Source organism: Gymnoscopelus microlampas, assembly GCF_963454915.1.
Source record: "Gymnoscopelus microlampas genome assembly, chromosome: 11".
Classification (NCBI taxonomy): Eukaryota; Metazoa; Chordata; class Actinopteri; order Myctophiformes; family Myctophidae; genus Gymnoscopelus; species Gymnoscopelus microlampas.
The window spans coordinates 52430606-52457517 of NC_139948.1; the positions used below are offsets into that span (position 1 = coordinate 52430606).

The 26912-nt window shown below is 39.5% G+C and overlaps 1 protein-coding gene across 2 annotated transcripts in view; it reads right to left on the reverse strand.

Annotated features, from left to right (window-relative positions):
* Positions 1-26912, reverse strand: part of LOC311056092 (NLR family CARD domain-containing protein 3-like) — a 119297-nt gene that overhangs the window by 15204 nt on the left and 77181 nt on the right. Inside the window, exons 4-11 of one of the 2 annotated variants that reach the window (XM_084072474.1) lie at positions 21507-21560; positions 11647-11880; positions 6848-6899; positions 6386-6631; positions 2966-4748; positions 2686-2859; positions 966-1118; positions 567-613 (exon numbers count right to left, since the gene is read on the reverse strand). In XM_084072474.1, the coding sequence (XP_083928600.1) occupies positions 567-613; positions 966-1118; positions 2686-2859; positions 2966-4748; positions 6386-6631; positions 6848-6899; positions 11647-11832 (2641 nt within the window). In that variant the 5' untranslated portion in view covers positions 11833-11880; positions 21507-21560. Of the gene's footprint in view, positions 1-566; positions 614-965; positions 1119-2685; positions 2860-2965; positions 4749-6385; positions 6632-6847; positions 6900-11646; positions 11881-15368; positions 15417-21506; positions 21561-26912 lie in introns of those variants that run through there. The other variant, XM_084072475.1, reaches the window with a different exon arrangement.

The following is a 26912-nucleotide window of genomic DNA, read 5'->3' on the forward strand; positions in this document are numbered from 1 at the left end:
CTCACAGCACAGCTGTGCCATATATGGTCTAAGCAGGCGCGGACTGCAGTGCGGAGTGATTTATTAATGTGATTCGGCCCGTGCTATGATGCTGGTTTGAAGCACGGCTAGAAAGCTATTTCAACCAATCAGATTGCTTGGTCGGAACTACCTGTTGTATAATTGTTGTTTGAGACTGTGTGACATCATTCACAGTGACGTCCATCATTGAGAACGAACGCGCAAAGACACTCAGAGACGCTTTACTTCGTCTGTGCGTAGGCATATGTCCACTTAAGCTTTCTTAAATGTTTTTTTAACAAGCCTCTGTCTGATTGTAATTGAGCATTTTATTATCTATGTATTTTTATTGTTATGTTTGTATGTTTTGGGACTACGGATGGAAATGAGCTTACACTAAATACAGCATAGTTACACTTAATCATGTGTATGCAATACATAAATCATGTTTTAGCGTTCATTAATGTTCATTCTCCAAACCAAATAAACAAAGAAAGTATACAGTTAAGTAAATATCTAGATGTGTGCAGATTTGATTTCATGAATGAAACAGAAGACACACTTACACTTCTTTAAACCTGGTTTCAGCCTGGACTCTCCACCATTTTCGACACTGGGCGTGGAGGAGAGACATAGTTTGATTGAATATTGATTGAAAACTGTATTAACAAGTTTTCTAACAGTATATATAGTACAGTCAAAAGTTATACTGAAAAGGATAACACACACATCCTTGCTTGTTTCCATTGTGGTCCATTGTACATTAAATAACGGTAAAAGTAGTAGCAAAAACTATATATGTACAGAGAACGTGGGGGAGGGGAGCAATTGGTGGGGGATGGAAAGTCAGGCTGAATATAATATTTGATAATAGAAAGAATGATAGATAATGATTTTACAGCATTAAACAATACTATACAGCATCACAGTATGATTCCCTCTAAACACACTGGTTCTCTCCATACCTGAGAGTCTGCAGTGGTAGAGCAGACAGCTCGTTTATCCCGATGTCTCCTGGATGATTGTACGTCAAATCCAACACCTCCAGATGGGAGTTGGACCTCAGAGCAGAGACCAGATGAGAACAGCCTTCCTCTGAGATCATGCAGCCTGACAACCTACACACACACACACACACACACACACACACACACACACACACACACACACACACACACACACACACACACACACACACACACACACACACACACACACACACACACACACACACACACACACACACACAGTGTTACTATGACTTTCACTCCACTACATTTCTAGGAACGAACCCCGAGAAAAAAGGAGGTCAGGGACGAGAGATTAGAATCTGATTGGTTGATCTGTGGCCAGAGCCAATCAAATCCAGATTAAAGTTTGTTTTTAACTAATCACATCGCTTAGACAGGGTCATGTGAGGGGGGTGACCAGGGGCGTGGCTATGCCAGTAAAAAACAGGGTAAAGCTCCTCCCCTGGTGATTGCGTCACAAAGTTTCACGTTGACTGTTTTGTGTCAAGTCTGTTTCAGATTGTGTTTGTTTACAATATGAACAGATTGAATGTCATCTCTCCATGTAGCGCGCATGGCTTTTTCTTTGATTGATTGTTTATTTCAAACACTGTTAAAAAGACAAAAAGAAATACATAAAATAAACATGATACACTTAGAATAAGAAATATAAAAATATGAAAACAAATACATGTTGTACTTTATAGGGCGTTCGTAAAGGGCATAGGATTAATTTAAAAACGTACCTAGTCTTATCCCTTATTGTTTATTCAAATAATATCTAAAAATACAATTTCTAAAATCTATGTCAAGAAATTACTATGAAAACAAGAAAAACAGAAACAAAAACAGCTTCTGGTCTTCATCTTCAGAGCTTAATGCAATATCTTTCAATATGTTGTTTTCATAAGTTTGTTTTAAACTTGAGTATTGTACTGCAACTTTTCAGTTCTTCACCACTGGTGTTCCATAATTCAACCCCTCTTACTGTGATACAGTGAAGCTTGAATTTGTTCTAACCTTTTTCCTTTAAATACTTTCCTCTTAATTCAGATTTACTGTCTCTCCATTCAAACAACTTCTGGATACTGTTTGGCAATTGACTGTTTTTTATTTTGTACATGAGCTGGAGGGTTTTGAAATCAACCTAGTCCTTAAATTTCAGTGTGTTCAGTTTGATAAAGAGTGGGTTTGTTGGTTCTCTGTAATCAGCTTTGTTAACTATCCTTATTGCTTTTTTTTAAAGAATGATAATAGGATCTGAGTTTGTGCTGCGTTTGTGCTGATTTATGCTGTAGAACCTCTACTGCATAAACTGGCAATGTTTTTAGAGGACTCAAATTATGGTAGGAAAAAAACAGTGCTCACACAATAGATGTTATTATAATTGCCTCCATTTATATAGTTTCTGTATGTTCAATTCTGATAAGGGAAGTGTTATAGCTACAGTTCAAGATCCCTCGTAACATTTTCTAGTTGAATACATGTACCAATGTTTTGATAACCTGGAAAAAACTCTAATTAACGTGTTAATTTATATTTCCTCTAATATTTGCATACATGCCATAGTCTGTATCCTCCTGATTAAATATAAATCAAATAATCAGACAAATTCCATGTGTATTTAAGCCATGGTATAAATGTTCTTCTGTTTAAAAGGTTCAGGAATACTGACCTGAGCGTCTTGACTTTACAGTGAGGACTCCCCAGTCCAACGCAGAGCTTCTTTAATCCAAAATGCTGCAGATCATTATTGCTTAGATCCAATTCTGTCAAATTAGAGGAGCTGGAGCTGAGAACTGATGATAACTCCTCACAACATCTCTCTGTGAGGTTACAGCCACTCAGCCTGAAGAAACAATTGTTATTATTATTATAAAAAATGTTTATATTTATTTGCCTATAAAATAAGATGAAATAATGTATAACGTGCATCCAGTTATCAGTTCACCTACAGAGCTGTGTTTGAGGCTTTGACCACTGGCAGCAGCCTCAGAAGAGCCTCCTCTGAAGCAGAGTATTTCTTCAGGTCAAACACTTCCAGCTCTTTTCCTGATGACAGCAAGATGAAGACCAGAGCTGACCACTGAGCAGGAGAGAGTTGTTCTGTGGAGAGACTTCCTGAGTTCAGGTACTGTTGGATCTCCTCAACTAGAGAATGATCATTCAGCTCATTCAGACAGTGGAACAGGTTGATGATTCTCTCTTGAGATGAATTGTCCCTGATCTTCTTCTTGATATACTCAATTGTCTTCTGATTGGTCTGCGACATCTTTCGTGTCTTCATACCAGGAAGCAGTCTGTCTAACAGCGTCTGGTTGGTCTCCAGTGAGAGGCCCAGCAGAAAACGTAGGAACAAGTCCAGGTGTCCATTTTGACTCTGTAAGGCGTTGTTTACGGCACTCTGGTAGAAGCGAGTTTCCTTCTTTGTAAAGAGCTTAGACCACCGGAAGGAATGTGGCAGCAGGTTGACACCAGTGTTGATGAATGAGTGAAATACATAAAGAGCAGCCAGAAACTCCTGAACACTCAGATGGACAAAGCAGAACACCTTGTCCGTGTGCAACCCATGCTCCACTTTAAAGAACTGTGTGAACACTCCTGAGTACACTGCTGCTTCTTCAATATCAATGCCACACTCTGTCAGGTCTTTTTCATAGAAGATCAGGATGTCTTTCTCCAGCTGGTCAAAGGCCAGTTTTCCCAATGTCAGAATGACCTGATCTGGATTCAAGTCAGAATATGCCTGAGCTTTGTTATCATACTTAGCCTTCATCTGTTTGAGATGAACCAGCATGAAGTGGATGAACATAGCAACCAGGGTCTTTGGAAGTGCTACTTTCTCATTTTCGGTCAACATGTCCTCCAGAACTGCAGCAATGATCCAACAGAAGACTGGGATGTGACACATGATGTGGAGGCTTCGTGATGTCTGGATGTGTGAGATGATTGTTGTGGCCTGCTTCTTGTCATTACGGAATCTGTTGATGAAGAACTCCTCCTTCTGGGGGTCAGTGAATCCTCTCACCTCTGTCACCCGGTCAACATGTTCAGAAGGGATCTGATTGGCTGCTGCAGGTCGTGTGGTTATCCAGATGCGAGCAAAGGGAAGCAGCTTGCGCTTGATGAGGTTTGTGACAAGCAGAGCCACCGTGGTTGGCGTTGTGACATCAGTTATGATCTCACTGTTGTCAAACTGTAGAGGAGGCCTACACTCATCTAATCCATCAAAGATGAACACAGTATTGGGATTGTTGAAGTTGCAGATTGGTACGCCCTTGGTTTCAACATAAAAGTCATGAATAAGTTGCTCCAAGCTGTACTTCTTCTTCACAGAATTCAGCTCACGGAACGTGAATGGAAACATGAAGCGAGTACTCTGGTTGACTCTGTCTTCTGCCCAGTCCAAACCACACTTCTGAATGAGGACTGATTTCCCAATGCCAGCCACTCCCTTTGTCATCACTGTTCTGATTTTTTTATTTTCTGGAGGTAAAGGTTCAAAGAGGTCTTCAGATTTGATTGGTGTTTCTTTTGTGGCTGATTTCCTGGACACTGCTTCAATCTGTCTGACCTCATGTTCAATATTGCCCTGTCCACTCCCTCCCGTTGTGATGTAGATCTCTGTGAAGATCTCTTGCAGAGGTGTTGAGCTTCCTTTTTCCTCGTTTAGTTTCCACCCAAAGAAAGGCTGAAACCTTGTCTTCAGATTCATCTTCAGTTGAGGAGCAAGAGTTTCTAAATGACCAAAGAACAGAGGACAAAAGTAATGTAATGGTAAAAGATGTGTGTGTCAAATGACAGGTCTTGGTCTTTCTATAGTTGAAAGAGGATTTTTGATTGATTGATTTAATACTTTGCAACAGTTTGTAAATAGTACAGTGGTAAGATTTTACAATTATTGTTAAAAGGATAACACAAAAAGTCCGAGGGACTTGTTTCCATTGTGGTCCTGTGTATTCAATTCATCAAGACATTTAAAGTCATACAATACATACAATAATAAATGAGACGTCAATCAATGTGTATGTACAGTAAAGATGGGGGGGTCTGGGGGTTAAGCTTAGAAGACTTTTCTAAGACCAGTTACACATTGCAGACAGGTGATGTTTTCAACAGATCATGTGTGTGTTGCAGCAGCTGCTGAACTACAGTATGGGACAGTTTTCATTGGGGAGGTAAATGTACATTTTCATTGAAAGGAGATGTCATTCACTGCCACCATTTTTCCTTGTTCTCCTTTGTACATACAGTGTTTGTATTTGTTAATGGCATGTATTATTATGTTAATCTATTATGCTATGTTGATTAATTGAATACATAGGACCACAATGGAAACCATTCCCCAGGACTTTGTTGTGTTATCCTTTTAGCCTTAATGTCTGACTAACAAACTACATGGCTGTGCAATATTTATTGTATTATTAATTATCAGTAATAATATCCAAATTAAACAAAGTAAAATGATATGAATTATGGAATAATATGTCTGTCTAATACTGACTGTTGACTAAAGTTAGCGTCTAAACACCAGCATGTTTTATTGTCTTGACCTGTCTCTGTGTTATTTTGTAGTGACATTTTATGTTTCCTGTTTTGTGTTGTATTTAGGGTTTAGAATCAGAATCAACTATATTGCCTCATCACGGGTTTACAGGTGTGAAACAATGGGTGAAATGTATTTTTGTTTACTGCTGTGTTCCTTTTGTTTGGTAGTGATATCCTAGTGTTCCTTCTGTTCCTCTATTGCTGCTACCCGTCTTGTCTCACAACAGAGGTAATTTAATTTGACTGTAGTTTGAAAATGTTCACCTGTGCCTTGTTTAACCCCAGCCAATCATGTTAATTGTCCTTAGTGTTCACCTGTGTCCTGTTCCTGTCTATTTAAACTCCCCTGTGTTTACTGTTCACTGCCAGTTTGTTGAATGTCGTCACATGTGTTTAAGTCAGTATTTGTGGAGTTCCAGTGGTTTCCCACTGTAGTTGTATTAGTTCATTTATTGAGCTCCTCATGTTCTCTGTCATATTAAAACTCTTGCATTTGGACAGCTGTGCCTCTGGCTCTTTGTTCTGCCATTGTTCTAACTTCTCCTGACACCAGCTTGTTAAACAGTCGGTCTTGGCGTACGTGCCTGGGTGACAAACCTGTTGCTGACAGCACACCTGTCTGCAGCATCCATGGTTTGCAGAAACGTGCACTGCAATGGCAACGTTTTCGATTGGGCTTTGACACACATTCACTCTATGGCACTGCTGCTATAAATTCTATTAAGGTTGTTGTGTATGCCGGCCATTTTTCTTTCAAATTAAAGTGATAACTTTTAAAGAATACAAAAAAAACATAAAATATAGTAATTTAATACATCTGGTCTTACCAACGCTATTCAACTGGTGGGGTTGGTGTTGTTTGAGGGCATCATAAAATGCTGCTCTGACGACTGTTGCACCTTGATCTAGCACCGTTGTATACAGCATCCTCATTTGGTCGATAGGTGTCTTCTCAGCTAGAATACTTTGATACTTCTCACGATGAACCATGGTGGTTCCTAGACTGTCTATTATAGCCATGACTGTGGAGGCGTCTTGAATCAACTTTGCCCTGTTCTGCATCACAAACTGTGCTGCTTGCAAGAGGAAAAAAGAGTGGAAAATAATGTCATTATATGCATGATAAATAAAGCGCTCATCTGTACATCCCCACATAAATAGTAGTTTAACAACTGGTACATTTATAGTTTTACAATATGATATTGAGGATGTACACCTAGGCAAACAAAATGTAGCACTAGCTAACGACTTACTTATTAACTTAAGCATTGAACAGAAAAAACACTCACCTTTCTCTGCATCATCTGCATCATTTTCTGAAGTGGAGCCATCATCAGCATCCTGTTGTACCAATTCATGTTATTTTAATCATATAATGACTGAGTGAGTGCTATTAGACAACATAATGTATTGTATCAATTAATTGAATACACAGGACCCAATGGAAACAAGCCATAGTGCTTTCTAGGGTTAAATCCTTTTAGCATTCCTTTGTATAGAACTGTACTTTCTGTGCTTTTTTTGCAAACTGTTAATAAAGTATTCAATCAATCAATATTGGCTACAGTAGTGCTTTTCAACCAGAAACCCACCACCTTTTGTGTCCACTGTTCATATACTGTAGTAATAACTACACGTTTCTTATCAATATAACCTTTCTTTGAGCCTTGTTTAAACTGTAGGCACCAGTACCTTGCTAAAGTGACTTCACATATCTCTCAAATGATTAAGGCAATGTGAAATGTAATGAACATTACATATGAATATTGATATGGTGCAATATAATGAACAGATATAGATTGCATAATGTCATGCTTACCATGGATACCAAGGTACAATAGTTAACATTTTCATGAAAATGGACGCTAAGATAAAAAAAAACTTTGAGATTTGATTACATCCAATGTAGCCTATTCATTGTTTTGAAGTAATGAACGATTATATATGAATGATATTGGTATGGTGCAATACAATGATATGACTTTTATTTTATTATTAGGTTGAAATGGATATATAGTGAATTAATATATAATGAACACAGCATATGAACAGATAAATGATATAGATGTATAGTAACACGTTATGCACCACATAACATAAGCCAGGGTGTCTGTGCTCATCATGATGACATTGGAACAGTGAAGATGACAGATTCAGCACAGTGTGAAAGAGAATGTACTTCAGACTTCTGGTGATTAGTAATCTTCTTGCCTACCGTTGTTGAATGGACTTATTGTAAGTCCCTTTGGATAAAAGCATCTGCTAAATGACTGTAATGTACTGTTTTAGAGTTAATTTATTATAGAGTGACAGAGTGAAGAGGCACGTTTATCACACACATCAGTGGATGTGCTGAAATAATTTCAGCTCTCTGTGACCTACGGTGAAATTGTAATGATTTTATAATTGTCGAAACTATGTTTTGCACCCTGTCCGTCCGTCCGTCCGTCCGTGTGTCCGTCCGTGTTGTCCGTCTGTCTGCGAGCAGCTAATCTCCAGCACTGTTGCCCTGTCGCTGCGAAACACACTCCCTGGATGCCAATGCCAAAATTTTCAGATTGGCCTGTTATAGCGCCACCAGGAGGCAGATTTTTACAAAACACATTGTTGGATATTACTCCTACAGATTTTGTCCAAACGTTACGCAAATCGGCACACAGTATCTCTTTAGTCATGCGATCAAGACGGATCACTGGCGTATGGTGAATTCTAACGTTGACCGGGCCAGAATCTTAACCCCGCACAACAACGGCTGATAAGTCTATAGAGAATTACCGAGCCATTCCGGGTGGAAAACGGAACGCTCGTCCCAAAACACACTGCCCCATTTTTTTTGCGGACCGAGGCCGCCGGTGTAGATGCGGGGCAGGGTGTTTCAGGACGACGGTTCTTCTTCTATTACATTTCTGAATGGAGAGGTGCTCCTCTCTGCGCAATGAAGAACCGGTTTGATGGCGAAACTGGTTTTCTAATGGCCACTCATTAACAATTCGGCCGAATGCAAATGAGCCCCATTTGAAAATAAAGGCGACTTAAAGGGTGAGGGTCTGCTAATGTTGTTATGTTGATTTTTTGTTTTTTTCCCCCTGGCGGATCTTGCCCTACACAGGGGCAAGCAGGGTTCACACAGACCGGGCCATGGCCTCGTTGGCCCCAATGACTGTACGCCTCTGAGATGGATCAGTCCGATTTTTCATATTCCATTCTGATTGGCTAACATTGGCTTCCAAAGTTTGCAGGATAGGTCCGTTTTGTACAAAATGCAAAAAAGGAGCACTTTTTCTAGTTATTATTATTACGGGGCCAGAGCTCTGCTCTGGACACGTATTGTTATTGGCAGTATTCTGTCACTTCTTCTTCTTCTGCCACTTTTCGCAGTTCTGGCTGAACCGCGCTGTCGCTTTTTACGAAACTCGGCCATATGGTAGATGGTCATGAAAAACGATCAAAAAATAATTCTCACAATCTTTCGTCCAAAGGTGGCGCTATAGCACTCAATTGAAAATGCCAACTTTGACCAGGTACAACTCATGCCCTGTTTGACCTACAGCCATGAAACTTGGATACACATATGCGTCTCCTCATGCTGAACAACTTTCACCCTCTGACTTTTGACCTCTGACCTTTAGATCTCCCACCATTTTGAATTATATGAAAAACAGTCATTGGCTCCTAACTTCTGCATTTTTTCACTTATGGAAAATCCGTTGGAAATTTTTGTAGGCAGTGGTCCAAGGTTCAAGTGCTAAACGTTTCGTGCAGATTGCTCAAAAATCCCAGGAGGAGATAGATTTTAACTATTACAGTTTAAAGAAAATTATTCATCTGTGCCTAAAACATACATGCAGACTCACATTTCTTTGAAACTTTGCAGAAATGTACAGGGTCATTCCAAATATCACTGAAACCAATCTTACTCCAATTGGCCAAAAGGGGGCGCTATAGCAATTTTTTGAAAAGGCAGACTTTAAACAGGCATAAGTCATGCCTCGTTTGGCCGAAAGTCGTGAAACTTGCTTACACATGTGCCTTGACTCATGAGGAACACACGTATCGATTTGACCATTACGCTCCGCCCTTAGATTTTCCGCAATTTTGAGCAGTTTGAAAAATACTTGTTTTTGCCAGTTCTGGCTTAACCGTGCATATGCTTTTTACGAAACTCGGCCATATGGTAGATGCTCATGAAAAACTACCAAGAAATAATTCTCACACTCATTCGTCAAAGGGTGGCGCTATAGCACTCAATTGAAAGTGCCAACTTTGAACAGGTACAACTCATGCCCTGTTTGACCTACAACCATGAAATTTCGATACACACATGCGTCTCTTCATGCCCGACAACTTTCGTGGTCTGACTTTTGACCTCTGACCTTTAGATCTCCCACCATTTTGAATTATATGAAAAACAGTCATTGGCTCCTAACTTCTGCATTTTTTCACTTATGGAAAATCCGTTGGAAATTTTTGTAGGCAGAGGTCCAAAGTTCAAGTGGTAAACGTTTCGTGCAGATTGCTCAAAAATCCCAGGAGGAGATAGATTTTAACTATTACAGTTTTATGAAAATTATTCATCTGTGCCTAAAACATACATGCAGACTCGCATTTCTTTGAAACTTTGCAGAAATGTACAGGGTCATTCCAAATATCACTGAAACCAATCTTACTCCAATTGGCCAAAAGGGGGCGCTATAGCAATTTTTTGAAAATGCAGACTTTAAACAGGCATAAGCTCGTTTGGCCGAAAGTTTTGAAACTTGCTTACACATGTGCCTTGACTCATGAGGAACACACGTATCGATTTGACCATTAAGCTCCGCCCTTAGATTGTCCGCAATTTTGAGCAGTTTGAAAAACACTTAAACCCAGGATTTTTCAGCTATTTGCGTGAAACTGTATCATCTGTGTGATCTCCTTTTTCACAGTTACTTGTCTGTTGGGCCAATGGCGTCTCCCTTAAATGAATGCCTCACAATCTCAAGGTCGCCAGTTCAAGCCTCACTTGATGTAGACTTAATTTAAGTTGAATTGCAAACAACATGACTGTATCAATGAATACATGTGCAAATGGTAAAGATAACCTGAAATGCTTATTTGAGAGTACGTTTTTTTACGTATGACATACTTCATTCTGAAAATAGCTGATCTACAATCTCACAACTTTTCATGGTTTGTGAGCTTGTAGATCGGCTACTTTCATTAGTTTTGGTTCTGAGGAGATGTACAATTTCTTCATTGGTAAATGGCTTGTGAACGAGTGATCTTAGTGTTAGTGAAACAGGGGCTTGGTTCATGAAAGAAGGCAAGAGTTTATGATCTTCAACAGACAATATCAGCCTGGACAAAGCTATAGCACTATAGGTAGTGTTGCAGCCTATTAGTCTGAAGGTTGAGAGTTCGAATCCTGTTAATGGCAGTAGGTTGAGATGTCCAATCAAACCATTATGTTTCCATCTCTCTCTCTCATCAATCTATTGTTTCCATGTCACTCTCTCTCTCTCTTCAATCTATTCCGTTTCCATGTCTCTCTCTCTCTCTATTCACTGGCCCCGTATTATCGCTGCTTGCAGCTATATTTATTTTTAATTTACTACACCATTTATGGAAACTTGTTAACACTTTGAAACCACTTCACTCAAATCCACACATCTATAAATACAAGATTATGTTAACCCTGCAAGACCCGGATATATTTCTACTTGCAAAAAAAAATGTTCAACCTTTCAGATGGTGGATGATGGAAAATATAATGTTTTTTAAAACAAATAGTTTTCGTAAGGTTTTATTGAAATGTTGTTTTACAACATTTTTACAACAGTGGGTCTAACGGGTAGCAGAATTTCCTATAGGCCATTTTTACTCTCTGTCAGAATAGCATGGCAAATGTCTATATACTTCACTAAAACAACTTAAGGGTTCATTTATATGGTTACGGTTTATTATTTGGCCTCAGAACAGTATACATTATGAATAATATTGGGCTTCAGAACAGTACATTATGAATAATAACATCAATAAGCCATATTTTTAAGAATTTTGATTTTTAAGCTGAGAATAAAGAATTCACAATGTAAAGCCTTTAGCCTACCTGGGTCTGTGGAGCTGAAGGTGAAGCTGAAGGTGGAGCTGAAGGTGGAGCTGGGTGTGAAGGTGGAGCTGAAGGTGGAGCTGAAGGTGGAGCTGAAGGTGGAGCTGGGTTTGAAGGTGGACCTGGGTTTGAAGGTGAAGGTGAAGGTGGAGCTGAAGCTGAAGGTGAAGGTGTCTGGTCGGCCATTTTGTGTTTTATTAATGAGGTGGACTGGAGGAACAGCAGGTAAACAACCTGTATGATAAAATGATATTAATGGAAAAACCTGTATGATAAAATGATATTAATGAACAATCTGTATGATAAAATGATATTAATGAACAAGCTGTATGATAAAATCATATTAATAAACAACCTGTATGATAAAATGATATTAATGGCAAAACCTGTATGATATTAATAAAACACATGTATGATAAAATGATATTAATGGCAAAACCTGTATGATATTAATAAAACACATGTATGATAAAATGATATTAATGAACAATCTGTATGATAAAATCATATTAATAAACAACCTGTATGATAAAATGATATTAATGAACAACCTGTATGATAAAATGATATTAATGAACAACCTGTATGATAAAATCATATTAATAAACAACCTGTATGATAAAATCATATTAATAAACAACCTGTATGATAAAATGATATTAATGAACAACCTGTATGATAAAATGATATTAATGAACAACCTGTATGATAAAATCATATTAATAAACAACCTGTATGATAAAATGATATTAATGAACAACCTGTATGATAAAAATGATATTAATGAACAACCTGTATGATAAAATCATATTAATAAACAACCTGTATGATAAAAATCATATTAATAAACAACCTATATGATATGAATTGATTGATTGATTGATTGAAATTTGTATTAGGCAAAAGAATGTAAAACAACACAGTTACATTTATAATGCTTTTGTCTAAAAGGTCCGGCCAAATAAGTCCTTGCGGGCTTGTTTCCATTGGGGTATAATCTCTGTTACTTTAACTCTGAGTGGAATAATAAACCTATTATTCTATTTAATGTTACAGACTCTCAGACAGAGAGCAAAATAAATGATTATTAAAATTTTATGTGACAAATCATTGCATGTTTTTAAAAGACAGAAGGTTTTAATACAACTGAATGTCTTTCATACTTTGAACAAGGAATAAACACATTGATATGAATTGTGGTCATAAAAACGTGAACAGCATTTCTTTGTAACCAAAGACACTTTGACTGTTCCTGAAATAAATCACATTATTATTCAATGTCTCTGGAAATGAATTTAAGCTGCTTTTAAACATAACATCCTCTCTGTCAGGTGGAAACATCATATGTGTCCAAAACTGTTCCTTTTTCATTATTATTTTAAAAACCTTTTTAAATGGTGAAAATAGCCGATCTACAAGCTTCTTACTGGTGCGTTGTGAGCTTGTAGATCTGCTATTTTCACTACTTTAGGCTATTTGAAAATAGAAGATCTACAAGCTTGCGACGCGCTGTGAGCTTGTAGATCTGTTCTAGGTTTCTGACTATACTGTATGTTTCAATGTGCTTCTATTTCCTGTTCAGTGCTCACATCCGGTCTAAAGCCCGCCTACTGTATCCGCTCATTTCCACTCACACATACAGTAGGGTGCATCCACACATAAGATGCAAGTTGGCGCTAGTTGTCACAAGCCCATGCAGTTTTTCGGACATTTCCGGCCGTTACTTTGATCTTTTAATCTTCCAGGGCTTTGAGCAGCTGGTGGGCTGTGAAGTTTTTCGGGAGTGTAGTTCTTATGACTAGTGGATGTGTAGTTCTTATGACTAGTGGATGTGTAGTTCTTATGACTAGTGGATGTGTAGTTCTTATGACTAGAGCTATTTGTACAAGTGAGGACAGAGGAATAACACTACTAACTCAATATGAAAACATTATACATGTACAATATAAAATATTAATATTATCCATATTATCCAGCAATATGAAAAAATTAGTGCACCTTGACAAAATGAAAACATCATCATATTATTATGAATAGTAATAACCACATGAACCCCAGCATATGGGGGGAACATAACAAGCCAAAAATAGCAGATCTACAAGCACACAACGTGCCACCCTGCGCCGCATTGTGTGCTTGTAGATCTGATATTTTTGGCAGAGAGATTTGGTGTTGACAGAAAAAAACGTCAAAGAAATGTAGGTCAGTTTTTACTGAGAATAGAGGGTTTAAGTTAGGCTTCATTACATCAATAATTATGAATGACAGATTCATATGAATTCAAATGTTTAGCCGCTAGATGGCGACGTAAGACATTATAATGAAGCATTGTGTGTTAAGCAGAGAGACTCCTTCATAATAAGTAACTTCCAGCAAACGTATATTTTAATGTTAATGTTAACTTATTAACATTAAAACGTACTTTGCTGTTATAAAATGTACTAAACAGTGCAAAGTATTCAGGCCATTCACCACAAATAAATAAGGATAAGGGTTTACATTTATTGAAATACAAGTGCATGTGTTATGCAGTGGTGGAAAAAGTATTGTTGTTGTTTACTTAAGTAAAAGTATCAATACTATAATGTAGAAATACTCTGTTACAACAAGTAAAAGTCCGGAATTCTAAATGAGTAAAAGTACAAATGTATTAATAGCCAATTTACAAAGTCATAACGCGTCGCAGCACGAAGCGCTGTGAGCTTGTAGATCTGCTATTTTTGGTAAAGAGATTTGGTGTTGACAGAAAAAAGCGTAGAAGAAATGTAAGTCCACACAAAAGGAAGTTCCATCCACTCCCATGATATGAGAAAAACCTGTAAGACCGTCCTGATGCGACAAGTTGATCCGGGTTCCACTGTGGTAAACTATCACCCAGCAGTGATAGACACAAACCAATAGGACAGATATGTCCTGTGTTCTCTACACTGTGGTAAACTATCACCCAGCAGTGATAGACACAAACCAATAGGACAGATATGTCCTGTGTTCTCTACACTGTGGTAAACTATCACCCAGCAGTGATAGACACAAACCAATAGGACAGATATGTCCTGTGTTCTCTACACTGTGGTAAACTATCACCCAGCAGTGATAGACACAAACCAATAGGACAGATATGTCCTGTGTTCTCTACACTGTGGTAAACTATCACCCAGCAGTGATAGACACAAACCAATAGGACAGATATGTCCTGTGTTCTCTACACTGGGCGGGTTTGTCTCTTGTAGTTTTCTTACAGCCAGAACAAACACATAACACATGCATAAATGTAAACATCCTCATGTATTTGTGGTGAATGGCCTGAATACTTTGCACTGTTTAGTTTATCTCATCTGAATATCTTATGTGAGAACAATAAAGAATAGCAGAATAATACATTAAATTACTGTTTGTTGATGTGGCCAACAAGACCAACATTATTTTGGTCTATTTTAGTTTGTTTAAATGTGTTTTCTTCATTGCTTGTCAGAATTAACTTACTTTTTTTAACGTTTTATTTTACCTTACTTATATATTTCATGCTTGAACATACTGCTGTTCAGCACTTTGTAACTCATGTTTTAAAAAGTGCTATATAAATAAAGTTATTATATTATTATTATGTAGCCTACTTAAACCCTCTATTCTTAGTAAAACAGACTTACATTTCTTGGACGCTTTTTTTCTGTCAACACCAAATCTCTGTATTATGTATTATAACATTACACACTTACTTGAACTGTCTGTCAATATGATTGACACTCCTCCCCAAAGCCACAGTGTTTCTGTATTTTTCCCAGAACTCTGGAAAAAAACAAGACAAAAGTCTCACTATTTAAGCAGACTTGGCAACAATAAGACTAAGAGAAGCTTATTTAGCGTTACTTCAACAACAATAATAAGGGTGATGATGATGATGATGATGATGATGATGATGATCATGATGATGATGATATTTGTGTTGCTGTAGTAGGATGAGTGCAGACTGAGAGAAGCTTGTTTAAAAAAACATTGCCCCCTCGAGTATTAGAAGGACAATATCAGTCACTAGAAGCAGAGACGTGTGTTTTAATGAGTCTAACATTCATTAGAAGGACAATATCAGTCACTAGAAGCAGAGACGTGTGTTTTAATGAGTCTAACATTCATTAGAAGGACAATATCAGTCACCAGAAGCAGAGGAGTGTGTTTTAATGTATCTATCATGATTAAAATGGAGTTTGAAGTTACAATGGGTTTGTAAATTGTCTGATAAAATGAAAATCAAATATCTAAATATTGAACTTGCAACTTATAAACTGTGAAACACAGAAGCCTGAGTTGACGTTAAAATGATCCTAAACATGTTTGACAGAGAAATAGTTAAGATAAGTTGTGTTGCTTGTATTAACTGTTATTAAGTTCACAACTCTGTCTGTCTGTCTGTCTGTCTGTCTGTCTGTCTGTCTGTCTGTCTGTCTGGGGGCAGACACACACCTTCACTGATGTAGGATCTGATCTGAACCAAATGGACCTGTAATGGTCCATTTGGTTCAAACACTCTCTGAGTTACATTGACACTGTGAATAAATGGCATCCATGGCAGATCTACAAGCTCACCCCCATGCAGACAGACAGACAGACAGACAGACAGACAGGCATGGGGAGCAGACTGATAACCTCGTCCCATTGGCTACTGTAAACACCAGTCAATATGTGTGACATGTCCCACCCTAGCTGTTGCCAGGCAACATGTCTGTTCAGTGTGTTGAAACTAAGCTCACTTCCTGTTGTCTGTGATGACAGGAAGCAGCTTCTCTACAGTCAGCCTAGCGGGCCGGGCAGACGCCATTGAAGCCAAAATGTGTGACTGATTGATTGATTGATGTACTTTATTTAGTAAGACATGAGAACAACAGTACATGGAAGTACAAATTCACAATAAAAGGTCTACTAAACTGGAAGACTCATAAAAGCACTGAGCTTGTTTCAAATGAGTTCCCCATGCACACAAATCATGGTGACATATAAGAGACAGACAGTTATACACAACTACTATAGAATGTCATACAATCAGTTTACAGGTTACTGGTATAAAGAGTGAGAAATATGTACAAAAGAAGAAGGAGAGGGGGGGGGGGGTAGGTAAGGTTAGGACTTAGACAGGGGCCATTTTCCAATTGCAGCCTCCTGAAGGTGTATCTTTAGGGCAGTTTTGAAGGAGAGTAGGGTTTTACACTCCTTTACTCCTTTTGGTAGGGCGTTCCACATTTTTGAGGAATAGCATGAGAACGAGTTACTTCCCTTTGTTGAGCCAAAAAAGGGTTGGACAAGGTTTGTGGAGCTGCCTCTGGTATTGTGATCATGGACATCATTAACATTTTGGAAGTATTTTGACAAATACAGGGGGATCCCAATGCTGTGGTATATCTTGAAGACCAGGCCCATAGCAAGTTGCTGTACTCTGTCCTCAACCCTAAGCCATCCAATCCTATCAACATGATCAGGGGTTAGATGGGTTTTGTAATTGAGGCCAAGAAGTAGCCTTACAAGTTTGTTTTGGGATGTTTGGAGCCTTGTTTTTAAGGCCTTGGAGGTGTTGTGATACCATGAAGTACATGCATAATCGTAATGACCTTGTATGAGGGCCACTGCAAGAGTCTTCAGGGTATTCTTACTGACTTTACGATCAATACTCCGCAAATAGCGTGTTTTTTTGTGGACCGTTTTGATCGTTTTTTCAGCATTTTTGTCACCAGAGAGGTCAGCCTCCAAGATAGAGCCCAGGTAGGTAATTTCGTTTTTTCTTTTGATGATTTCATCACCCGCTTTGATCGTGAAGCTCTCTGCCTTTCTGAGGTTAGGAGTGGACCCAAAGAGGATGCATTCCGTTTTGCCCAGGTGTAATGAGAGCTTGTTGTCGGAGAGCCAGATGCAGATCTTGTTGAGTTCAGAGCTGAGGGTTTTCTCAACCTGCAGCCTGTCCCTGTCCGAGACTAGCAGGGCCGAGTCATCTGCGAACAGGAACAGGTTGCAGTCGCAGGCTGAAGACATGTCATTCACATATATCAGGAACAGTAAGGGTCCTAGTATACTTCCTTGGGGAACACCACAAGTCACTGGGAGGGGGGGGGACTGGGTGCCGTTTACTTCCACCACTTGCTCCCTCCCTTCCAGGTAGGATCTCATCCAGTTCACTGACGTGTCATCAAAACCTATTGCTTTGAGCTTATTGATCATAATTGGGTGATTAACGGTGTCAAAAGCCTTCTGGAGGTCCAGCATGACCATGCCGCAATATTTACCCTTTTCGATCTCTTGTTTGATAGAGTCGTTCAAATAGAGAAGGCATGTGTCAGTGGAGTGGTTTGTTCTGAAGCCAGATTGGAATTTGTAGATTAGATTTTTCACGGCAAGATACTTGTCGACCTGTTCATAGACTATTTTTTCCATGACTTTCGAGATGGAGCTTAGAATAGAAATAGGGCGGTAGTTGCCAGGGTCTAATTGGTTTCCTTTTTTGAACAGAGGGGTCACCCTTGCTTTTTTGAAATCGTTAGGGACCTGTCCCTGTATGGTGGAGAGGTTTATTATGTGGGTAATGATTGGAGCAATGGAGGCGGCTGAGTCTTTTAGAAATTTGGGGGGGATATTGTCGAGGCCTGTGGCTCTGTGTTGATGAAGAGCACTCAATTTTTTAAACACCTCTTCTGTTTCCACAGGGGAGAGTTTAAAATCATCTTTGCAAACACCCTGTTTTTCGTAAAATGAGACAACATACTCCTCACCATATCTCCCAGAGTGTGGAGGAAGTTTTTCAACCAAATCTGAGGCTACGGTCGTGAAGAATATGTTGAGGATTTTACTCACTTCGTGTTTGGATGAAATGAGAGTGTCATTCACCTTGAGGCTTAAGTTTGAAAGCCTGGTTTTCAATTTCTTGCTGCAGCCTATACACTGTATAATGTTATTGAGGGTCTAAACAGAGGCATGTATTGTGTGTGTGTGTGTGTGTGTGTGTGTGTGTGTGTGTGTGTGTGTGTGTGTGTGTGTGTGTGTGTGTGTGTGTGTGTGTGTGTGTGTGTGTGTGTGTGTGTGCGTGTGCGTGTGTGTGTGTGTGTGTGTGTGTGTGCAGTGACATGGCCCCTCCCATGCAGTACTCCTTCACTGAAAAACATAACTGACACCTATCAATCATACAGCTCTCCCCTCTCCTCTCCTCTCCCCTCCCCTCTCCTCTCCTCTCCTGCCCCAAAAGTCCCCCACATTAGCCAACTCATTATGCAGAATGTCCCAAGTTTTCAAATGTATAAAAATCCTTTGAAAATAGCAGATCTACAAGCTCACAATGCGTCGCATCGTATAATATTTGCCTCTGAGATGTAGTGGAGTAGAAGTAAAAGTACTTTTTTATGTCCAATGTTTTTGTATTTAAGTTCATAAAGTTAAAATAAGTATAACTAAATGCATTTGAAATTAAATAAAACATGTTATTTTTCAGGATTCTAATTAAAAATTTGTAAAAAAAAAAACTGAATTCCAATTCAAAAATAGCAGATCTCCAAGCTCAAAATGCATGTGTTCTGAGCTTGTAGATCTGCTATTTTTGCTAGTTTTGTTTGACATATAATGGCCCGGTAAATGCAATGTTTCCCCCTGGAGTGAGTGTGTAAATATAGTGGCCCTCTGGATCATCAGAGTTGCATCACCTCTGTTATAAACTGTGAAACACAGAAGCCTGAGTCGACATTAAAATGATCCTAAACATGTTTGAAAGAGGAATAGTTTGGATAAGTTGTAACTGTTGCTTCTATTAACTGTTAAGTTCACGTATAATAATATACTGTCTCCTCAGTTACTCAAAGTAGACTTCTGTCTGTCTGTCTGTCTGTCTGTCTGTCTGTCTGTCGATAAATCTTCACTGATGTAGGATCTGATCTGAACCAAATGGACCCTTACAGGTCTGTAACTCTGAGAGTGTACACATGGAACCAAATGGACCTGTAATGGTCCATTTGGTTCAAACACTCTTTGAGTTAAATTGACACTGTGAATAAATGTCATCCATGGCAGATCAACAAGCTCGACCCCATGCAGACAGACAGACAGACAGACAGGCAGGCAGGCAGACAGACAGGCATGGGGAGCAGACTGATAACCTCGTCCCATTGGCTACTGTAAACGCCAGTCAATGTGTGTGACATGTCCCTCCCTAGCTGTTGCCAGGCAACATGTCTGCTCAGTGTGTTGAAACTAAGCTCACTTCCTGTTGTCTGTGATGACAGGAAGCAGCTTCTCTACTCTGACGACTCTGCACTTCCCTTTTCTTCCTCTCTTTGTGATGTTTAATGTTCATGAGTGATGAATTGAATGACAGGACCACAATGTGTTATCCTTTTAGCATCATTGTAACATCACACTGTACTGTGACCAATATAAGAGCAATTATGACCAGATGTATATTTAGTTGTTGTCATGTCAAATAGGAAATGTATTTGTGTCTTCAGCAACTCTGCAGAGATGGTGAAGAAAGGGAACTTTGAAAGACTCTTTCAGACAAACCACACATCATGTGACTAGATTTTTACAGCTAAAAAGTGAAGTGAGAAAAACTAATAAGGAACTGAAGCTCAACCATGTGAAGCCAACATGAAACTTGATCCAGTGTCATGAGTATTTTAACACTTACATCAATCATTGTTGCATTATTATTTGATGTGCATAAAAACTAATTCATAATCAATCTGTCCTTTATTATTCACCTTAAACTAGTGACTAATGTAGTCACTTTTATTTTAATTAAATGATTCTCTTATTATTTGAATGATCAGTTATAAGACATAAAAGTGGAGTTCATTTTCTCTTTGCTAAAATACTTCTCACCAGTCATGATGAATGGTAAAGAAGTGGAGGCCCAAAATGTTGTCCACCCTTACATAGAGTACTCTATACAGAAGGTCCAGGAGTCCTGGACATCCACACAGGACAACTAAACTAAACACAAATGGAACCAAATGGACCCTTACAGTTCTGTCATTCCCAGTGCACTCTAAGAGTTCTGGGGTCCAGGGTGTGATGTTTACCAAACTGGAGGTCTTTGACATAAGACAAGTTTGAGAAGCAACAGATGTACACGCCCATACATGGTTTAGCACGTACACACACACACACACACACACACACACACACACACACACACACACACACACACACACACACACACACACACACACACACACACACACACACACACACACACACACACACACACACACAGTGTTGGCACAGTGCAAATGTATCTTTTCATGGTGGTTGCGTACCAACCATTCTCAACAGAAATAGCTGATCTACAAGCTACAACTCCTCAAAGCAGACGTGTTGTGAGTTTGTAAATCTGCGTATCCGTGCGTGACAACGGCGGTAATAAGTAGGTTTGAGTCGCTCGTGTGTGTGTGTGTGTGTGTGTGTGTGTGTGTGTGTGTGTGTGTGTGTGTGTGTGTGTGTGTGTGTGTGTGTGTGTGTGTGTGTGTGTGTGTGTGTGTGTGTGTGTATGCAGTACACTGACAAACATAACTGACACCTATCAATCATCCAGCTCTGCTCTCTCCTCTCCTCATCATATAAAACATGGGAGGAGATCATGTTGATAATTATGTTCTAAATATCTCAATATATATTGGACAGATCTAGAATAAATCAAACAAACTGATGAAAGTGATTTATTAACAATGTGATTAAAGCTGAGCTGCTGATCCATATTTATCTTTAATATTTACACATCACTCAACTCTCCTAAAATGACTCATAATGTAAACGATACACAACCCAGGATGAATATGAATATAAATCATGTTGTTCATTTATTCCATATTTTACATTCCAAGCACATTAAGTCTTACCGTGTTCTTGTGTTGTAAGAAGTGTGTAGAGTGTCAGATGATTGGATACAGGACCTGTCAATAAAGACAACATATTATCAGTAGAGATTGTGATTGGTTTAGAGCTCTGATCCATTCAGGTAGACATGACACACGGATAACATGTACAAAGTTTATCAATAAGTCAAAACAACTGGTGTAAAAATATAGTGAAGCAACACTAATGCATTCAGCCTGGAGTTGAACATACAGTTATATAAACATGTCAGATATACATTATTCCATGTGAAAGGCTTTGCTGAATGTGTGCAGTGGGTCCTTGATCCACCTTCATACAACATACATGTTTATCATGACAGACAGTTACTGAGGTTCAGACATCACTACTTATTTATAATGATAAAGATCATGTTTATCATGACAGTAGACTGTTATGATGTTACTGAGCTTCAGACATCACTAATCCTACAAATCACTTTAGAAATGTCAGTCAGTCAGTCAGTCAGTCTTGGTTCTCTTAATCAATGTCTCTGACCTCGCACACGGTCATTGATCATTAGCATATGCACACCATGAGGAAGACCCTTTTTCTCTTCATCACAATTTAACATGTTTATTTGACGCTATGGTTACAGACCCCCAACCGATCTGTGTGTGTGTGTGTGTGTGTGTGTGTGTGTGTGTGTGTGTGTGTGTGTGTGTGTGTGTGTGTGTGTGTGTGTGTGTGTGTGTGTGTGTGTGTGTGTGTGTGTGTGTGTGTGAACAACATCTAGAATCCATTGCACACATCACCAATGGATGTAGTGCATATAAACATTTGTACATTGCTCGCCACGACCGCATTGTCGACATAGTGTCCGATGCAGTCAAAAAATGTATGCCATCCAGTGCAGCAATGTACAAACACTCAAGAGTGCTACCAGATTGGTTTGGTTTAACTTGTGATGTCTTTGCTAACATCCCAAATACCCCTGATGTTGTTTTTGTTGACACTTTTCACAAGGAGGTTCTGATTCTGGAGGTGGGCTGTGTCTTTGACCTATACATGAACCAGGCTTTCCAAGATAAGCATTCTAAGTACCAACCGCTACTGGGAATTATAACAAACCTTGGGTACAGATGCAGATTCTCTGTACTGATATTTGGAAGCCTGGGCCATGTATATAAGCTGACCACAAGTGGCCTAGCAATTGCTGGCATTACAAAAAGCAAAGCCAAACAACTTGCAAAATATTGCTCTGTTTCAGCTGTTATAGGCAGTTTGTCTGTGTGGAGGAGAAGGTGTGGAGGAGAGGTGTGTGTGTGTGTGTGTGTGTGTGTGTGTGTGTGTGTGTGTGTGTGTGTGTGTGTGTGTGTGTGTGTGTGTGTGTGTGTGTGTGTGTGTGTGTGTGTGTGTGTGTGTGTGTGTGTGTGTGTGTGTGTGTGAAAATCACAGCCTGAGGTTATTTCACTCTAAAAACAATGGTTCTCAAAGGTCAGGGACCCTCAGGGTTCCTTAAGGTGATTCCCAATGAACCCTTACAGGTCTGTAACTCTGAGAGTGTACACAGGCAGGCAGGCAGGCAGGCAGGCACACAGACAGACAGGCAGACAGACAGACCTTCATAAGATTTAGATTAGATTTAGTCAAAGTGTTGTAACACTGACACAATAACCTTTACAATACACACCACGCTGTGGGGGCGGGGGGTCACCTACACACATTGTGTGTGTGTGTGGGGGGGTCACCTACAAACATTATGTGTGGGGGGGGTCACCTACACACACACTGTGTGTGTGTGTGTGTGTGTGTGTGTGTGTGTGTGTGTGTGTGTGTGTGTGTGTGTGTGTGTGTGTGTGTGTGTGTGTGTGTGTGTGTGGGGGGGGGGGTGCCATCTGTGGTCGCACTCTGCGACACTGTGCCGACCAACTTGGCGAGGTGTTCACAAAGCTCTTTCAGATATGTGTAGATCACTGCCAGTTCCCCTCTATTTGGAAAAAGTCCACCATCATCCCCATACCTAAAGTAAAAAACCCCAGGGAACTTAATGATTTCAGACCAATAGCATTAACATCTATTGTAATGAAAAACCTGGAAAAAATCCTAAAGGAAGAAATAATTTCCCTGGCTGCTGGAAAAATAGATCCACTACAGTTCGCCTATAAAACTGGCAAAGGTGTAGACGATGCTAAACTCCTTATCCTTGATAAAGTATACGAGCATCTAGAGAATCCTGGATCCCATGCCAGGATCCTATTTGCCGACTTTTCCTCTGCGTTTAATAAAATGCAGCCCCACATTCTGATAGAGAAAGTTTCCTCCTATTTTAACTTCCCTGACCAACTCTCGCTTCTGTGTCTAAACTTTCTTATTGATAGAACACAGCGTGACCTAGTAAATGGCACTATGTCTGGCCCTATAATCTCTAATACTGGCTCCCCGCAAGGCTGCGTGTTCTCATCCATTTTCTTTATTCTTTACACAGATAGCTGCAGATCAAACAGAGAGAACAGCCTTCTAGTCAAATATTCTGATGACACTGCTCTCCTGTCGCTGCTAAAAGGGTCAGAGTCAAACCATGGCTGTGCTCTTCCTGACTTTGTCCAGTGGTGCGACGACAACCTCCTCGATTTAAATGTGTCAAAAACCAAGGAGCTTATAATTGACTTTAGAACTAAAAAAGCGGACCCTGTCGCTAGTTCTATTCACGGAGAAGACGTCCAGATAGTTGATACCTACAAGTACCTAGGAACTGTTTTTGACTCCCACCTCAAGTTTGACAAAAACATTGAGTCTCTCGATAAGCGGGGCCAACAGAAAATATATCTACTTAGGAGAATTAACTCCTTTAAAGTGTCAAAAACCATCCTGTGCACTGTCTACAGGTCCTATATTGAGAGTCTCATAACCTTTTCCTTTATATGCTGGTTTAATGGTTTGTCTGTGAAGGACAGAAACTGCCTCAATAACATCGTCAAAGTCTGCTCCAAAATCACTGGAGTCAAGCAAAATGACCTGAACACTCTCTGGAAGAGGAGAGTGGTCCATGCAGAAGGCAAAAGGTCTTATAGACCAACCTGACCACATCCTGTCCTCTAACTTCTGCCTCATGCCGTCAGGACGGCGATACAGAGCTTCTATCTGCAGTACAAACCGCTACTCCAAGTCCTTTATTCCGTCAGCCATTCGGCTGCTAAATGCTGATAAATAACTGAAGTGCTTTTTTTATTTATTTATGTGTGTATACCTCAACGACAGTATGCAACTATTTAAAAACCTGCACTATGTATATGCACCTGTACTTTTTTCTACTGTGTGTTCTTGAATTACATATATCTATGTCTTTTTATATGCATTGCTGCTCTACTCTTAACACAAGGAACAATGTACAATGTACTAGGTCGATCAATCTGAGCGTTCTCTGTTTCGTGTTTTTACTGTTGTTCTACGTATGTCTTGTCATGGTGAGATCTGTAGAAACTGAATTGCCCCCCGGGGATAAATAAAGTCATCTGAATCTGAATCTGAATCTGAACCTACACACAGACACACACACTGTGTGGGGGGGAGGGTCATCTACACACACTGTGTGTGTGTGTGTGTGTGTGTGTGTGTGTGTGTGTGTGTGTGTGTGTGTGTGTGTGTGTGTGTGTGTGTGTGTGTGTGTGTGTGTGTGTGTGTGTGTGTGGGGGGGGGGGGGGGGTCACCTACACACACTGTCATCAAAGCTCTGGTGAGTTATAAGACATCAAAGTGGAGTTGATTTTCTCTTTGCTAAAATACTTCTCACCAGTCATGATAAATGGTAAAGAAGTGGAGGCCCAAAATGTTGTCCCTCCTTACATAGAGTACTCTATACCATACATGGTCAACTGGCGGCCCGGGGGCCACATGCGGCCCCCACCTTCACTTAATGTGGCCCGCAGGTTAATATCAGAATAGTGATATATTATTGATTTCAGCTGTTATGATTCTAAACATGTAAAGATGACCCGCTTTAATGACTTCAGTCTATATTAGTAGCTTGATGACTAGTATTAACATTCTATTGTCTTTTTTATGTTCAATGTAATTGTATTGAAGTTCATAAAGTAAACATAAGTATAACTAAATGCATTTAAAATTAAATAAAAATGTTACTTTTCAGGATTCCAATTCAAAAATAGCAAAAATAGCAGATCTACAAAACGTGTCGCAGTGCGACGCGTTTTGAGCTTGTAGATCTGCTATTTTTGCTATGTTTGTGTGACAACAAATGGTAAAGTACGGCATTAATTCACGGGAAAAGTTAAAATACGGAGAAGAGGTGTCTGCCCACACATGGTTTAGCAAGCACACACACACGCGCGCACACACACACACACACACACACACACACACACACACACACACACACACACACACACACACACACACACACACACACACACACACACACACACACACACACACACACACACACACACACACACACACACACACACACACACACACACACACACACACACACACAGAGTATCTGATCTCAACAAAGATAAGCATGTATAAACACTTACCTACGTGGATGTACTAAGGAAAGATGCTGGTGCAGAAAGCACAAAGGAGCTGGCCAGATGTATGGAGAACCCAGATGACTGGAGACGCTGATGGAGGGCTCGTCTGAGGACGACGTAGAGAGAGAGAACAGTAAGCAAGGTAAACACATACATAGAATACAGAGAGACAGTGTAGTGTCTCAGTAAACTATAGGATCATAGAATACAGAGACAGTGTCGTGTCTCAGTAAACTATAGGATCATAGAATACAGAGAGACAGTGTAGTGTCTCAGTAAACTATAGGATCATAGAATACAGAGACAGTGTAGTGTCTCAGTAAACTATAGGATCATAGAATACAGAGACAGTGTAGTGTCTCAGTAAACTATAGGATCATAGAATACAGAGAGACAGTGTAGTGTCTCAGTAAACTATAGGATCATAGAATACAGAGAGACAGTGTAGTGTCTCAGTAAACTATAGGATCATAGAATACAGAGAGACAGTGTAGTGTCTCAGTAAACTATAGGATCATAGAATACAGAGAGACAGTGTAGTGTCTCAGTAAACTATAGGATCATAGAATACAGAGAGACAGTGTAGTGTCTCAGTAAACTATAGGATCATAGAATACAGAGACAGTGTAGTGTCTCAGTAAACTATAGGATCATAGAATACAGAGACAGTGTAGTGTCTCAGTAAACTATAGGATCATAGAATACAGAGAGACAGTGTAGTGTCTCAGTAAACTATAGGATCATAGAATACAGAGACAGTGTAGTGTCTCAGTAAACTATAGGATCATAGAATACAGAGAGACAGTGTAGTGTCTCAGTAAACTATAGGATCATAGAATACATAGAGACAGTGTAGTGTCTCAGTAAACTAGGATCACAGGTAAACAATGAACG